General features: G+C 34.6%; 1 protein-coding gene across 2 annotated transcripts in view; it reads right to left on the reverse strand.

The window, feature by feature from the left end:
- The window catches only part of GALNT13 (polypeptide N-acetylgalactosaminyltransferase 13), a 540,912-nt gene that overhangs the window by 180,875 nt on the left and 343,353 nt on the right, over positions 1–16,684 (reverse strand). For both annotated transcript variants that reach the window (XM_059167305.1, XM_059167304.1), the window contains 2 exons: positions 15,827–15,997; positions 1,465–1,582 (listed from right to left, as the gene is read on the reverse strand). In XM_059167305.1, coding sequence (XP_059023288.1) covers positions 1,465–1,582; positions 15,827–15,997 — 289 coding nt within the window. The remainder of the gene's footprint in view (positions 1–1,464; positions 1,583–15,826; positions 15,998–16,684) is intronic.

Genomic DNA, 16,684 nt, shown 5'->3' on the forward strand with positions numbered 1-16,684 from the left:
TCCTTGTATAATCCCAGCACAACATAAAAGGAACATCAGCTAATGAATGGGTAAATACTTTCATTCCTACATCTCAGGGCAAGAGAAAATTTTTTGTTCAACTTTTGAATATACTACCTTCCTTCATTCCTTGTTTCCTTCCTTCCTTCCGCTCCTCTGTTCTTTTTTTAACCGTTATCTCTTATTTTCTGCACTTTGAGAACTACACCAAGTGAAAAGGGTCCCCAAATGTCCCTAAAGGTTATGCAAAGATATACAATGTGCCTGATGTCAAGAAGACATTCCTGAGTATGGTGCTAAATCTCATGGGGCAAGTTCTAATCTGACTGTAAGTACATAAGCAAATATGGAAAGAACAAAACTCCATTAGCTAATGATGTTCTCAGACATTTGGCTATAAGGAAGGTTTATAGGCAAAAAAATTGTATAAGAAGGCCATTCTAGTGGTTCTAAAATAATTCAGATTACTGAGATCCACCAAATTCCGCATTACATAAATTCAAAGTAATTCTTATTCTCAAATTTTTACTTTTCTTACACATCATATAATTATATTTTGTTAGTGAAAAACAAACGTTACTTTCTAAATGAGAAACTAAAAGTTATAACTCTTGCACTTCACAGATAATTATATCTAAACTCTAATAATTTTATTACATAATTTTGGCAAAATCAATACAGTGTTTTGAATATTTCATGTTAAATTCTACAAAGAAAGAAAACAACAGTGTTATTAACTTAATTCATTTAAAAATAATAATATATGTGGTTTGAAGAAAAAACAGTATTCTAGCTTATCATCTGTTAGCATGAAGGCACATTTATGTGTCTGCTTTTTAGATTTCTATATATAATAAAATATAAAAATTATTCATATGCTTTCCAATATCATATGCATGAAGGATTAATCCTTAACTTTTCATTTGCTTGGAAGGCCTTTTAATAAGTGAATTTGCATTATTCAAACTGGTTTATCAAACACTAATGTCTATAATTGTGAAATCAATCATGCTACTTGCAGAATTATCCAGAGTTCCTTTGACCACAGGTTATTCTTAAAGGTATTTGAAAATAACCTCAGGTAGCACCTGCAAATTCAGGTAACATAAATACTTCCAAATTTCAGTTCAAAAACACAATGTGATTTTAAAGGGTAATGCTTTATTTAAAAAAATAAAGCCCTTCTTTATTTCAAAAACTGAAAGCCCTAATGTCTTTGCACATGAATAAAAGAATTATTTGAAAACTTTAAAAAGAGCTATAATTTCCCATTTAATAGTAAATATTGCATGCCAAAAGACTCTAGCAAATCTTCTAAATAAGTATCAAAATGACCAACTGATCAGTAATTTGCATCACTTCACAAAAAAAAAAAAAAAGATTTGACAGTAAATTACTGGGTCTGTATGTGCATGCTAAGCATAGTGTGTTCAGAGTTAAAAAAATAAAGTAAAATGGAATTACCCTAAAAGACATTTCAAGATTCTCTCCACCCCAGATATCCATTCCTGCATCGTAAGTTCCTATCTCTTCAAAGTAGTTTCTGTCAATAGAAAATAGGCCACCAGCCATAGTAGGGGTCCTAGTTGAAAAAAACAAAAAGAAAAGAATATTTTTTGAAAACAATGTGTGGACTTTAATGAAACTATAGCAAATAGTTTTGAGACATTTTAAATAAAAAAAATAGTACTCAAAAATCTCAAACTGGAAACAGAAAGCCAAGGAGCCAGAGGTTTTAAAATTGGTAAGCAGCATTTTATTTCACATTTTCTATAAAACTAAATTTAGATTAGTCTCTATTTTTCTTACCGGTGATAAATAGATAATATGGGAGGTACACTGACCACTTAAGAGGGAGGCATCTATATTCCCTCCGAAAGGCATAGTGAAGAGAAGTTAGTGCTCTTAGCCTTACCAGTTGTGATCTTTTGTCACCTAATTATACATAATTTTAATGTGAATTCTAGAAACCTGTGCGAATGGTTTCTCTATGAAATGATCTATAATCTATTTAAATATAAAAATATTAAACACTATAAAATGTTTATAGGCAATAAGTATCTAACAATAGATACAGAAATATTTTTTTAAAGATAAGAGCTTTACATCTATTCACTTATTTTTCTCTTTACTCAAGTAAAATGATAAAGTTAATCACACAACCCTATGGATAAACATAAATCCCATTTGATTAAAAAGAACATTTTGCACAGCATCTAAAACTTTTTCCTAGGAATAAATGTCTTTCGACTCTCACATTTGAAATTTCTCTATAGGAACTACGACATCAAATGTTAAGTTTATAAAGGATTACTTAATTAATTTTAAGAGATTAATCAAAGTCAATGGTTAATGTATGAACTATGCAAGTCTTCCTATATAAGCCATATAAATTGAAACTAAAATAGAAAATTCTAGTTTTTCACAAATGGATCTATCTATACTGACAATTATTATTTTTTAATGTTAATTGTTAGAAGAGAGGTTTTAAACCTTCCTAGCACATTAGAGGCCCCCCGAAACACCTTTAAAAAACACATTTCCATGCTTGGGTATTGCTCTCCACAGATTCAGATTTAATTGGCCTGGGGTGGGGCGCCATCTTTCGTAATGCGTAAAGTCCCCTGGTGATTCTAATGTGCTGCTGAAGAGGAGAAATGCAGATCTAAGGGTTTTGGAATGCTCATCCAAATAGTCTGAGATTGTGGGGAAAAAAAACAAGAACAAACGTTGTTTTTCTCAAGATTATATCCTCTTCTGCCATAGGATACGCTCCTGTCCTCTAACTGAACAATGTAGTTTATTGAAAAAACACCAAATAATATTGTACTTGGATATCGACCATATTGCAAAGTTCTCTATTTCTCCCAGTGCTCTCACTCTTTTATACTCAAGCAATTAACTGTCCATCAGCTGGAGTAGCAGAGCCTCCTTAGTCTCAGAACTATTTTATTACTTCTGGTCTTGCTGCCTTGCTATCATGAACAGTATCATTGACCTTCTGAGTTATAATGAGAAACACTAACACAGCCAAACAGATGGTAATTATGGAGTAGCCACGACCCTCACCTGATTGGGGTTTTGAAATTCTGCAGTAATAACTATACAAGGTGTAATAGTGCTGGGTAGTCCATTTAATGAAACTAGGAACAAAAATTGCTGCAATTATCTTATCATAATGCAACCAAGTGCTTAAGAATGTTAAGTGATGCATTTTTAATGATCAGTTCAGAGTGCCTACCCACTTCTCTATTTACTAATCAAGTACTAATGCATTTAGCTTAAATAAATGCATTGAATTTCATTTTAATGTTGGTCATAATTCCTACAAATATATGAGAAATGTATAATAAATGACAAAAATAATTTATATATTTAATCATAAGAATGATAATCATAAGAATCTTAATCATAAGAATGACTTAATCATAAGAATCTTAATCATAAGAATGACTCAAAAGTTTCACTTATGCTTAAAAGGTAACAAAAATAAGAACATAAAGTCACAATTCCTCAAAAAAAAAAAAAAAAGTCCTTTATTTTCTGAAGACAGATGCTTCTAGGGAGAGGGTTTTTTTTTTTTTTTTGTTTTGTTTTGTTTTTGGATTTGCAATGTCAGCTCTCTCAAACAGTCCAGAGACTGTGCCTTATATAATATCTACAGCCATACCCAGGTGTTATGCAACATGTTCTATTCTAATCTAAGTTAACTTTTCTGTACTGTCCCTAATGAATTATTTGCATATGCCTGTGTGGACCTTAAGCGTTCAGGATGCCTAGAAAATTAAAAACCTATGTAAGGACTAACCCTATTAATCAATTTAACCCATTGGCTGGGAAGGGGAGAAATAATCAGACCAATGGCTGTGACTACTGCCTACCACACAGTCAGTAGGTGAAGATGAACGGAGTTAGTAGAAGTGAAGCACTTAGCACAATTCCCAGCACATAACAAATAGTTAATAAGGTTAGGTGGTATATCTTTGAATCTGTCTTCACTGTTGCTGATAACCATTCATTGGTCTTGAGTGTCCTTCACTTAATTTTGACTTCTCACACACACCCTCATTTCATTTCAAAACCATTTCAATCTACTTCAGATCCAAGATGTTGAATTCTGAAATCTGCCTCTAGGAACACAACTTTCTATTTTTTAACTGCTCCTATTTCAATCCTGTAACAGTCACTTTTTTATTCCACCTCTGTGTTTAGGGTTCCTTAACTACTCATTCCCACATAATAACCCCCTTCAGGAATTGCTCCTTTCTGTCCTCTCACTTGCTCTCCAAGGTTCTGCCAGGTCAGTGAAAAAAACAGCTTAGCATCCTAAGTTCTCTGGCCTTCCCTTAACTGACCCAATTCTCTTTTTGTAAATTTCAGTGTCTGGGTAAATCTACCCTTGCGTTATCTACTTCTGCTCCTCAGAGCCAGAGAATCACTGAAAAAGTATTAAAATGAGGTCGACTGGTAATACATCAAGTCCACATTCCCTCGGCTTAGCCTATGAACAGCTAACAATCCTTTTATCTGCTCACCTTAACAATCTTTTAATTTGCTCACCTGTCTCATTTTTTAATGGACTCTTACCTAAAAGTTCTGGACTCATTTCAAAAAACTGAAGATTAAGGCAACGCATAAAATCAAAATTCCCTCGGCCATGAACTCTAAACTCCTTCAGTCTCAGTATGTGTCTGTGTCTTCTCATGGCCTCTTCCAAACTCCTGCCTCAGAACAAAGAGTGTCTCCTTCTTCATTATGAGCTAACATCCACTCTTCTGCCCTCAGCCGGCTCTTTTCTGACTATTCTTTCAGCCACTTGCTCATTGACTATTACCTTAATGTTTTACGCCTTTGGTTTCTAGACTGTCCCCTAGAGTTTATGGTACTGCTCAATCAAGTTCTATTCTAAACCAGAATAGTTCTTCACCCCACCCTACAACTCACTCAAAAGAGGGATATATATTTTCTATTCCTTTCACTGGTAACCTTATTGAAAGGATGCTCTCACATACTCCCTCAACTCCTCTTGACCTTCTAACGGGAATCTGGATCTTGCTCCCACCTCTACAATAACTTCTTTCTGAAAAGTCCACACTGATTCTGAACTGAGATAGGCTTTCTTTCAAATGTCTCTTCTTTTGGAAGCATTTGAACACCATTCGGCCTCCCTGCTTAAAACACATTTCACCCCTGACTCCAACTGCATTTTTTCCAGAGAGGTTTTCCTTATTCACTTTATGATTCTTTTTTTTTTTTTTAAGATTTATTTATTTATTTGACAGAGAGAGAGAGATCACAAGTAGGCAGAGAGGCAGACAGAGAGAGAGAGAGGAGGAGGAAGTAGGCTCCCTGCTGAGCAGAGAGCCCAATGTGGGACTCGATCCCAGAATCCTGAGATCATGATCTGAGCCGAAGGCAGTGGCTTAACTCACTGAGCCACCCAGCCGCCCCCACTTTAAGATTCTTACTACTGTCCCTTCCTTTTCCTTTTCCTTGCTGGCTGCCTCAAGTTCCTAATTCCATGTTTGTGACATGAGTATTATAGACAATTAGAATACTGTTTTGTAGATGTGTGTACTTAATAATTATCTTCTTTTGTCCGAATATGTAGTCTTCCTAAGGACCTCTCAGTGGAACTTTCCCCTTCCTATATTCCTTACCTATAGACGCTCTTTCACTGTATGCCTTTAATTGTGCTCTCTGTGAGGCAGAGTCCAAACTCATGTTTTCTTTTTTCATTGCCTCTTTATGCATTTTTTTTTGTTTTTCTAATTACTTTCTAGATGTTTTCTTAAAAAAAAAAAAAAATCCCATTGAGTCTGCTCACGGTATACAAAATAGTACTGAACCTGTGCGATCCTTCCATGTATGCTTTTCCTTCAGTGTCCTCTAGTTACTTCCGGAATCTCAATACGAAAGGATAAAACCCCTTTTAACAACTTTCTTTTCTGTGCCCCATTCAATCATTTCACAAATACTTCCTGGTGTTTTTTTTTTTCCCCCAAAATATTTCTGACTCTTTGCTCTCTGTTATCACAGTCGCTATCCAATTTTAGTCCTCTTACTTCTAACTCTGTTAAGGTAATCCTCTTGCTTCTGGAGTCTCCTGCTTCCAAAATTCACTCAACAAACCATAGCCAGATGAATCTTTCTAAATCAAAACTCTTCTGAAACTATTTACGAGATGCTTAAGTATCTATTTTATTAAATAAATTCCAGGGGTGCCTGGATGGCTCCGTTGGTTAAGCTTCCGACTACTGATTTCAGCTCTGGTCATGACCTTGGGGTTGTGAGATCAAGCCCTGTGTTGGGTTCAACACTCATCTGGGATCTGAGAGTCTCTCTCCATCTCCCACGGTCCTACCCCTCCCCACCCCCCAATTCATTCATGCACTCTCTCTTAAAAAATAGAAATCCCAGCTCCTTATGGTGACATCAGTGATGTGGTGCCACCCAAAGATCATCTCCATTCCTTTTTAACTATTTTCCTATATTCAAAGTGTTTAGCTGTTAACAGGAACTTTCCCACTCCGGTGCACATATCCACATCCACTTGTCACTTGGATTTCCCTTTGGAAACTTCTGGTGTATGTTCAAACCTGCTCTATTCTTAGGCCAAAGACTATTATTCCATGCAGCCTGCCCTCAGTACAGCTGCTATCCCTCCAATCTGGATATGATCCTCCCCTTCTGCCTCCTTCAATAGCCCTCAGTCTCTTTCTCTCTCAAGGCACTTTGTTACTTTTTTTTTTTTTTTTTTGAGTATTACATTTATTTCTGCATGTATTTTGCCACCTTTATATATATAGCTAATATATTTAATATTATTAGACTATTAATAGATACTTGTTAAATAAGTAAAATAAACAAATAAGCATGTATCCCCATGCCCACAAAGCAAACTATTTGTAAGTTAAAATCACCTGCAACATTATTTCCAAAATTACAAAAATAATTCTTTCTTCACATCTACTAAACTGATAAGTAACAAAGATGCCTTAGGTCATTCCAGGATTTTATCATCTAGAAGAAGTTCTGGGGATTGAGCTTGGTAGTATTTTAGAATTAAAGACACAAAGTTTTTTGTCACAATGTAGACTATAGGAAAGGATTCCAAAAAGTAAGGATTTGACATGGAAAAACACTGAAGTATTTCACCAGAAGTCAGCAAAGTTAAAGAAATTATGACAAAACACATCTGATTATTCATTAACGCTAAACTGTAATGTCTACATTTTCACCAATAAGATGGTAAGTCAATTATATCACACTAGGATCAACACCACATGTGTAAAAAGCGGAGATCACAGGAGACTCAAGAGAGGGTAAGTTTACTTTTTAGGAGCACAGACTTGTATCTAAACTGACTGGGGTTAAAACCCAACCCCACATTGTGACCTTTGGTAAGCCACTTAAACTCTGTGTTCCAGCTTAATCTATTATTAACTATCTACCTGTATTCAAAGTGTTTAGCTCTTAATAGGAACATCTATAAAATGAGGATATATGTATTAATGGATATAACACTATTAGAGTAGTACCAGAACAAAACAAGAACTATACATTTTAAATATTAATTTTAATAAGGAAGAGACAACATTTGTGTTTGGCTGGATTATTATCAGCATTTTAAAAATTACTTTCAGAATTTAATTAATTTTAATAGAATTATAGTATTTTAGAACTTTAAAATTCGTATAGAGCTGGTCAACCAAATTTAGTTGCAATGTGTTTAAATGACTTGTTCCAGAGCCCCCAGATAGTCAGTAGCCCAATTAAGGAAACAATCTTTCTTTTCTCTTTTTTCTCTGTTTTCTCTTTTCTCTCCTCTCTTTCCTTTCCTTCCCATCTCTTCTCTTTTTTCTTTCCTTCCTTTCTCTTTCCCTCTCCCTACATACCTCTCTCCCTATCTACCAATTAGTCATCTCTTAATGTATCCATATGCGCCAAAGAATTTGAAGTAGCTAATTAGATATACACTTTTCCTGATTTCTAAGCCCCAAATATATGCACCGTGTTTTCCTATGAATTTTAGCACTGCTCTTCAGAGCATTTTATTTCAAAGTTATTGAAACATCATTTCTTCTCACTAGTCTTTCCCTTTAATATATTAGGATTCTATTCATCTTACTTGGCAAGTAAGTAAGGTCTCTGTGGAAAAAAACATCTAAAGATTTGAGAGACTGTAGGTCAGCTTCAAGCTGTGATTTTCAATGATCAAATAACACAACATCTAGCCTGTAAGTATTTAGCTCTGTGTTAATAACATTTCTCATATATATTATAAGCCATAATAAAGAGAAATTATAGACATAAATATTTTATTATTTACACAAATGTGAGGCATAAACAGCTGAAATACTCATATAATCTCAATTTTTTTAAAATTATAAAATATAATTTGGTTAACCATTTTGCAGGTTTAGAAACCAAAGGAAAATTGGATGCTGTGAATTTCTCTCTACTAACCCCAATATAGAAAGCAGAAGAGACAGAAAGGAAGTAAAAGTGTAACTATGATTTTATTAGAGTGATGAATAATCAAATGTTGAATGTATTTCAAGGTTTTTATAGAGAACAGAAATGGGGTTTAGTCAAATACTGCACATCATCATACTCATTTGAATATAGACTTAAGTAAGAAGACACAGCTTTGGTAGAGAAGAAACTGCCACTTTAAGAGCCCACCCTGGTTTAAGCTCTGAACAAGGAAACCTACTCAATCCTTTAGTCTATGGAACACACAAACAGTTTTAAAGCTATTTTTAAAAGATAAGAAAAAGAAAAAAAAAAGAAGAAGAGAAAAGTTCTGCTTAGTATGGGCAAATGGCTTGCTTTGCTGCCAAAGAACCCATTTACCAACAAATGTGGAATGAAATACTTCAACTTGTGCTTAAAGACCTATATATCAGGAAAGCAAAAGTTATTTTTTTCCTTTTTCCTTAATCCTTTTTCATAATCCTCACAACCTGATAAAACCCTAAGCTTCCAAGAGGATGTACAGTAATTGGTGCAAATTTGTTATCTTTCCTTTACTTTCATTTTATGCGTAGGAAGAGTCAAAATAAACAATGGGGCCAGATGTTTTTAAATGTTTTGGTTAATACCTTGTTTTCATCTTATCACAACAGAATGCTAGGAAAGTCTTATAAATTATCTTCTAAACTATTAGGAAATAATATAATATACATGTGCTATTTTCTTGAAAACATAGATTCACATACTCCACATAAGGTGCAATTTTTTTCTTTAAAATGAATGTACATTAGATTTTAACATGAGTTAAAGAAGAATGTTGAACAGTTGGAACATTCTAAAGTTTTTCCTTCAAACTTTTTCCTTCAAAGTTTTTGTTCATCCCATAATTTTAACCCTTCCCTGTGCTTTGCATTAGTATCTTCTATTGTACAAAAATGTTTCACAGGATTTGAGATTATCTTTGCTTCTCTCCTCCAATGTAAAATGTATTTTCATTGGCCTGGGAAAAATCTAATAGAGAACATCTGACAGATAAAAATTAAGCAATATATATAGATTTTATTCATTTATTTGAGAGAAAGAGAGACTACAAGCAGGAGGAGCAGCAGGCAGAGTGAAAGGGAGAAGCAGACTCCCTACTGAGCAGGAAGCTGGATGCGAGGCTGGATCCCAGGACCCGGTGATCATGGGTCCCTGCTGTCCCTCCAATCTGCCAAAGGCAGATGCTTAACCGACTGAGCCACCCGATGTCCCACCTCTTAGCCTAGGAGCCCCATCAATATATTCTTAGTTGCTATTAAATTATAGAAAATATTGTGTCTCATTTGTAAAACATTTTATAGAATAAAATAAGTGTGTTTTTTAAAATTATACTTACTAGAAGAACTATAAATTAGAGCCTGATAATTTTGGGGGGGGGGGGACTCAAACTGGCAAAAGGTATCAACATATTAAAACAAATTTCATATTTTTTAATTGCAATAATTCTAAAAAGACCACATTATATGCAAAATATCAGAAGACAAAATTGGCAAAATTAAGCATAAAAAAACATCTCAATTGGATTTATAAGAGATAAAAAAAAGCTGGGGTGTCTGTGTGGCTCAGTCTGCTGAGTGACCGACTCTTGATTTGGGCTCAGATCATGATTTCAGGGTCCTGGGATTGAGCCCCATGTCATGCCTCCATGCTCAGCAGGGAGTCAGCTTTAGGATTCTCTCTCCTTTCTCTCTCTCTCTCTCTCTCTCTGCCCAACCCCGGCTCTCTCTCAACCTTCACTCTCTCTAAAATAAATAAATAAATCTTTAAAAAAATTAAGATGCTAAGTAAATAATTGAGATGCTAGCAACCATTAAAATTTTTATTTTTGAAAAAAAAATTAATGGCATGGATAAAAACAATAATATATCAATTTTTAAATTGTGGAGAAATCTGGGGCACCTGGGTGGCTCAGCTAGTTAAGCATCAGACTTTGGCTCAGGTTGTGTTCTTGGGGTCCTGGGATCAAGCCCCACATTGGGATCCGTGCTCATCGAGGAGCCTGCTTCTCCCTCTGCCCTTCCCCCTGCTCCTGCTTTCTCTTGGTCTTTTGCTCTCTTTCTCAGATAAATAAATAAGAACAATTATGGAAAAATCTATTTATCTGAAAAGAAACCCTCTGGAAGGAAATATAATGAAATACTAAAAGAGGTGGCTCATTGGTGTTCTGCTTCTTTATATCTTTAGATACTTGTCACATTTATTTAGGAACACATATATTTGTTACTTACATTTTCAGAAGTAAATTTAAAGTAACTCCTTTCAAATATATTTCTCATTTAACATGTTAACACTTCACAAGTTAAGCAAAAGAGGGAATAGTATTCCTTTTCATAGTTGAGAAGAATGGGTAATTTCCCAATCGAAGGAGCTTCAAATAAAACCTAGATCCTTCTAAGCCAGCCTCAATGCTTCCTCTATGATATCACATTAGAAGGTTACAGGAACTAATATATGTGAACATCTTATGAGTTTTTCACAATAAGGAACAATAATTATAATCTGAGATGTTATTAATAATGTTTAATTAATTTTATCTTCTTTACAAATTCCTAATCCCAGTTGAGAGAAAAATAAACGTATAATATCAGACAAATGTTAATAAAAAGGGATCTCACTAGTAAGTAAAATGTGTAAGAAATAAAATTCATCATTATATCTATGTTTGATTTGTTATGAGAGCAAATATTAGAAGCAAATCTAACACTTTTATTTTACCTGAGGAAGATCCTGAATATGGTATTCCACATAAGAATGAAAAAAGTCATGTCAAGAATATTAATAATGACCAAATGTAAAAGAGTCCATAAGGCAGACAGAAAGAGTAAAGAAAGCTATATAGACTTGATAAATAACTAGTAGGTTTTTTAATAAAGTAACCTATTTTAATCAATGAGAAATTAAAGTAGAAACTATTATCTTTGTAATTATTTATTGAGGATTACTACAGGGCATAATTAGGAAACTAAAACAATCAGTAAGATTAAAGCCAGATTCTTCCAGAAGCACATACTGCTCTAGCAGTTGATGTAGTCTAACTCCTGTGCATCCGCACTCTGGCCACTTAGGCTCTCCCCATTCCCTTGTCCAGCATCAAATGGCCAGCACCAGTGAGCCACTTCAGAGCAGAGATAGCCAGATTCATTTTTGTATGAGCAGAACCTAGCACAGGGCTCCACAGTGGGGAGGCATGCACATTTGCATACATAATCCAACTCACTTCAGTAGCCTGAACCATATCACCTCAAAAAAAGACACATACTAGCAAAATGCATAATACAGTCCCAACCTAATGAAATGATTTAGGGAATTATCTGCATTACCATATAACTTATGTTACTGGTTCCCTATTCCATTAGGTCATGGAGATGCGTATTCATGCAGGGCTAACATGTTTCATGAGCTTCCAATTCAATCATTTCCCAGGCAGTAGCCTCTAAGTCAAGGTCACAAATTTAAAAGATTATAGCGAGGCAAAAAAAGTCAACACGTGAAGTTGATTAGTTGCAACAAGCTTGACTGGGACAGTTACCAAGAAACATTTCTTTAAACAAGAATGGTGGCGGGTGCCTGGGTGGCTCAGTGGGTTAAGCCGCTGCCTTCGGCTCAGGTCATGATCTCAGGGTCCCGGGATCGAGCCCCGCATCGGGCTCTCTGCTCAGCAGGGAGCCTGCTTCCTCCTCTCTCTCTCTGCCTACTTGTGATCTCTGTCAAATAAATAAATAAAATTAAAAAAAAAAAAAGAATGGTGGCAAATGGGGGCATCTGGGTGGCTCAGTGGGTTAAAGCCTCTGCCTTCGGCTCAGGTCATGATTCTGGGGTCCTCGCATAGAGCCCCACATCAGGCTCTCTGCTCAGTGGGGAGCCTGCTTCCTCCTCTTTCCCTGCCTGCCTCTCTGCCTACTTGTGATCTTTGTCTGTCAACTAACTAAATAAATAAATAATCTTAAAAAAAAAAAAAAAAAAGAATGGTGGCAAATGGACACTGATCCTCAGCCTTAACCTCAGGAACACACAAGAAAAGGGGTTGGGGGACTAAGGTAAATCCTTAGGCTATTTTTGAAGATTTATTTTTTTTTATTTATTCATTTGACATACCAGAGAGAGAGAGAGAGAGAGAGAGAGCACAAGGAGGTGGAACAGCAGGCAGAGGCAGAGGGAGAAGCAGCCTTCCTGACGAGCAAGGGAGCCAGATGCAAGGTTCGACCCCAGGACCCTGGAATCATGATCTGAGCTGAAGGCAGATGCTTAACTGACTGAGCCACCCAGGCACCCCTTAGGCTATTTGTAAATGGTAACTTTTACTCAACCCCACCTGATGGTGCCAAAGTAGGAAAACAAGACCACTATAGCAAGATCTGACTTTTCAAGGATAGATTAAAAATTCATACATTTACTTAGAACATCTTATTTTTACAATGTTGGTAATCTTGCCACCTGAAATGGTGTGGCTGGAACTAGAGGGTATTATGCTAAGGGAAATATGTCAATCCAAGAGGGACAATTATCATATAATCTCACTGATTTGAGGAATTTGAGAAATAAGACAAGGATCATAGGGGAAGGGATAGAAAATGAAACAAGATGAAACCAGAGACGGAGACAAACCTTAAGAGACTCTTGGTCTCAGGAAACAAACTGAGAGCTGCTGGAGGGGAGGGAGTTGTGGGGGGTTGAGTGGCTGGGTGATGGACATTGGGAAGGGTATGTGCTATGGGGAGTGCTATGAATTAAGACTGATGAATCACAGACCTGCACCCCTGAAACAAACAATACACTGTATGTTAATAAAAAAAATTTTTTTAATATTGGTAATTTTTTAAAATGCAAAACACTATGTATGCCCCCCAAAAAAAAAACCCTCAAACAACAAAACCCACATCTACACGGCATGTCTGATACATAAGCTCCTGGTTTATGACCTCTGGTTTAACAACTTGATTACTCTATTGTTGCACATATAATTGAGATATTACTAAAAATCATATAATATGACTGCTAAAATGTCAAGGAGAGTTTACTGATTTAAGAAAACTAAATGTTCAAGGTTATGTGTGCTATTATTCCAAACTCATAACTTCACAAATACCAAGTATTTTACAAACTTCACTTAGTATCAAAATGAAAATATCAAAGCCCAGAAGCTGACAATAGAATAATATGTACAACCATTATAAAGTTTAGTTTAAATGTGGTATAGCTAAGGTTAAGTCACAAGTTCAAGTTGGTTCTCTATGTATGCAGATGCATGACTGTATTTCTAAATGATGACTAACTAGCCAATTATAGTCACTCGAAAGTTCTGTCATAACTGACATTTTAAATGAGGTATTCTGCTAAAAAAGCTAAAATTTCAACCTCATTTTAATCACTTTAGCTATTCAGAATTCTGTTAATCAAGTAGGGAAAAAAATCATCTTCAACACCTAGAATGATTTATCTGTTTGTACGAATTTGAGAAAAATGATCACGTCTTCGAGTAATAGATTACAAGTACAAAGAAAGTTCACATTACAGCTATGCTGATGAAAATTACCTGCAGGCTGTTACAACACAGGCTGTGAATTAATTAACCTTTTGCCATAAAAATCTGGAACTTCAGCAAAGACTGAGGTTTCTCTCTTTCTCTTGTTTCAGCTCCCTCAGCACTTTATAAAGTGAAATACTGTGCCATTACTGGGAAAAACAGATATAATATACTTTGATTTTATTGGGTCTCCATGTTACTATAGTAAAAACATGTAAATTGTGGTTAAAACACAGCAAGCTGGATATTTCCTTTATTTAACTGGTGAAAGATGAGAAATAATGGCCAATTTCTATGTAGATCTTTACTTTTGTGTATGAGATCAACAATTTCTTACTGTGAATGTTGGGTAACTCTGAGTTATCTATCTACCTTTTCACTCTTATGAGAAAATAAAGTTAAATAAAGAATGTCTTTTGCCAATGTGTTTTAAAAAATTACATTCTTTCAAACTTCATTCTCAAATGAATAAACACATTATATTTGAGTGTACTGGTCAAGTATCCTGAAAATTCTGACATAGGTTTAGAAGCTGAAAAATCAGCTAACACTAAATGAAACCATGATCTGGGAAAACAGGATTTCTAATGAACAATGGTAATAAAAATGCCTGTCTTTCCTCAAGTTGTTAAAAGCAATGATCGCTAAGACTTGGTGAATGTGAAGATTATAGCAAGATTTAAAGACCACTAAGTTATACTTAAACACTGACATAATAACTTCATGTCTTTATGAAACTGTTCAGAGCCACATTTTTTCTCTTTGATGTAATAATTATCTCCTTAAGAGGGTTAACTATCCCAATTTTAACTGTTTGATAACAGCTGTTCTCTTTCATGAGCCAATTTTTAGAGTTAGCTTTAATTCATTCACTAGGTAATCAGTCTTGCCAATGGGTAAGTCATTTTTTCAGCAGGTTAGGAGATCAACAATTTAGATAAGGGGTCATATATATTGTTTAGATAATGGGTCATATATATTGTTTAGATAATGGGTCCTATATATAGTTTTGGAATGAAACTAAATCACAATTTGCCAAATTAATCTTTAAAGAGCAAAACTAGTGACCCTCCCTCTCAAATATATTGTTAGGAAATCAATTTTTGGTTGCAGGTAAGAGGTACACAGTAATGTGTTAAAATAAGAAGGTGATCATTTTATATTAAGACAGTGAGTAATTCTTATCTGGACAATTAAAGATACACATGATATTTCTTATTTTGTATTAATAGCAAACATATTTTATGAATCAATACTTCAAATTAAGTAGCTATTTTTACTTAATTTAGAACAAAAATAAATCCTTCATAATTGTTAATATATTAGAATTTTCCAAATGGATCTTTCTTTTGTATCCATAGGGAAGATAGTTCTTTGAGGTTGGTAAATTTAGAGTATCTGACAAAACATTTTTGGTTATTTCAATTTTGAGAATATCTCTATTTATAAAGCATATGCATTTAGGTAAGATACATATTTACTAGAATAATCAAGACTGTCAGATAGAAAATCCACAATAAATATATTCTATGTATCAGAATATACAAAGTTTCCAAAGAAATCTGGCACTTCTGCCAATAGTTAAATTTGCCTGTGCTAATTTAAACTAAATTTAATATTTCACTGATTCTTAGATTATCATGTAAGCAATGATCATGCAAATGTGTATATGAACAAAAAGTAATCTTTTAAAAGATTTAAAAATGAGAGCTCAGATTTACAATACTCCTTAATTATTATAGAAACACACATACTATCCTTTGGAAGATATACACTACATACCTGACAGGTAATGTTCTATCTCCTTTCCTCCTATCCATTTCTCTTTGGGGAACAGGATACCAACGGAAATTCAGTTTCCAGTTAAAACCCCCATAAGTCATGTCTGACCCAGCCATATATTCAAAGGTATCATCACTAATCACATCAATGATGGGGCATACAACTGTTTTCCTGCAGAAAAAGCAAAACCAGTTTACATATGAGTATTAATTTAAATACTACATTAACTTCTTCAGACTCAGTATAGATGTTAAGCTGAAATTCAATCATTTTGTGACTTTAATATGACTTTATTTTCATTTTATTCTCTTTCTCAATGGAAGTCATTTCCTTTTACTACATCTTGCTTATAGTTTCTACTTCATTCTATCATTTATAATCTAATCAAATATACTAATTGGTCTTCCAGTTGATTTCCAAACGCATTCTAAGTACTAACTCAGCAGGATGAACGTGGTCTATTTTTCATAAAACCTCCACCCACAGCACGATTAGTAGCTCTACTTTGATCTTATGCATCATTTTAGCTAGAGCTCACTGAAAAAAAAACAGCACGCAGAAGCAGAGAGTGGATGATGGCAAATTAGACCTGGTATTTTGAATCTCAAAGGGGGCAGGTTAGTTTAAAGAGTTCTGAATTTTTTTTTTCCTGGAGAAAATATCTACTATAGAAACAAACAAGTAAAAATCAACAAACAGAGCAACGTGAAATTCATGATCATCAGTGTAAGTAAATGTCTCCTCTGAAAGTATGAGGGACATGACGATTTCTAAGTGTGTTGTCCTAGATCTCAGAATTTACCATAACAATATACATATTTTAAAACAGGGAAAGATAAGCAACTTAAGTTTCTGGTG

This window comes from Mustela lutreola, chromosome 3, assembly GCF_030435805.1.
Source record: "Mustela lutreola isolate mMusLut2 chromosome 3, mMusLut2.pri, whole genome shotgun sequence".
In the NCBI taxonomy this organism is placed as follows: Eukaryota; Metazoa; Chordata; class Mammalia; order Carnivora; family Mustelidae; genus Mustela; species Mustela lutreola.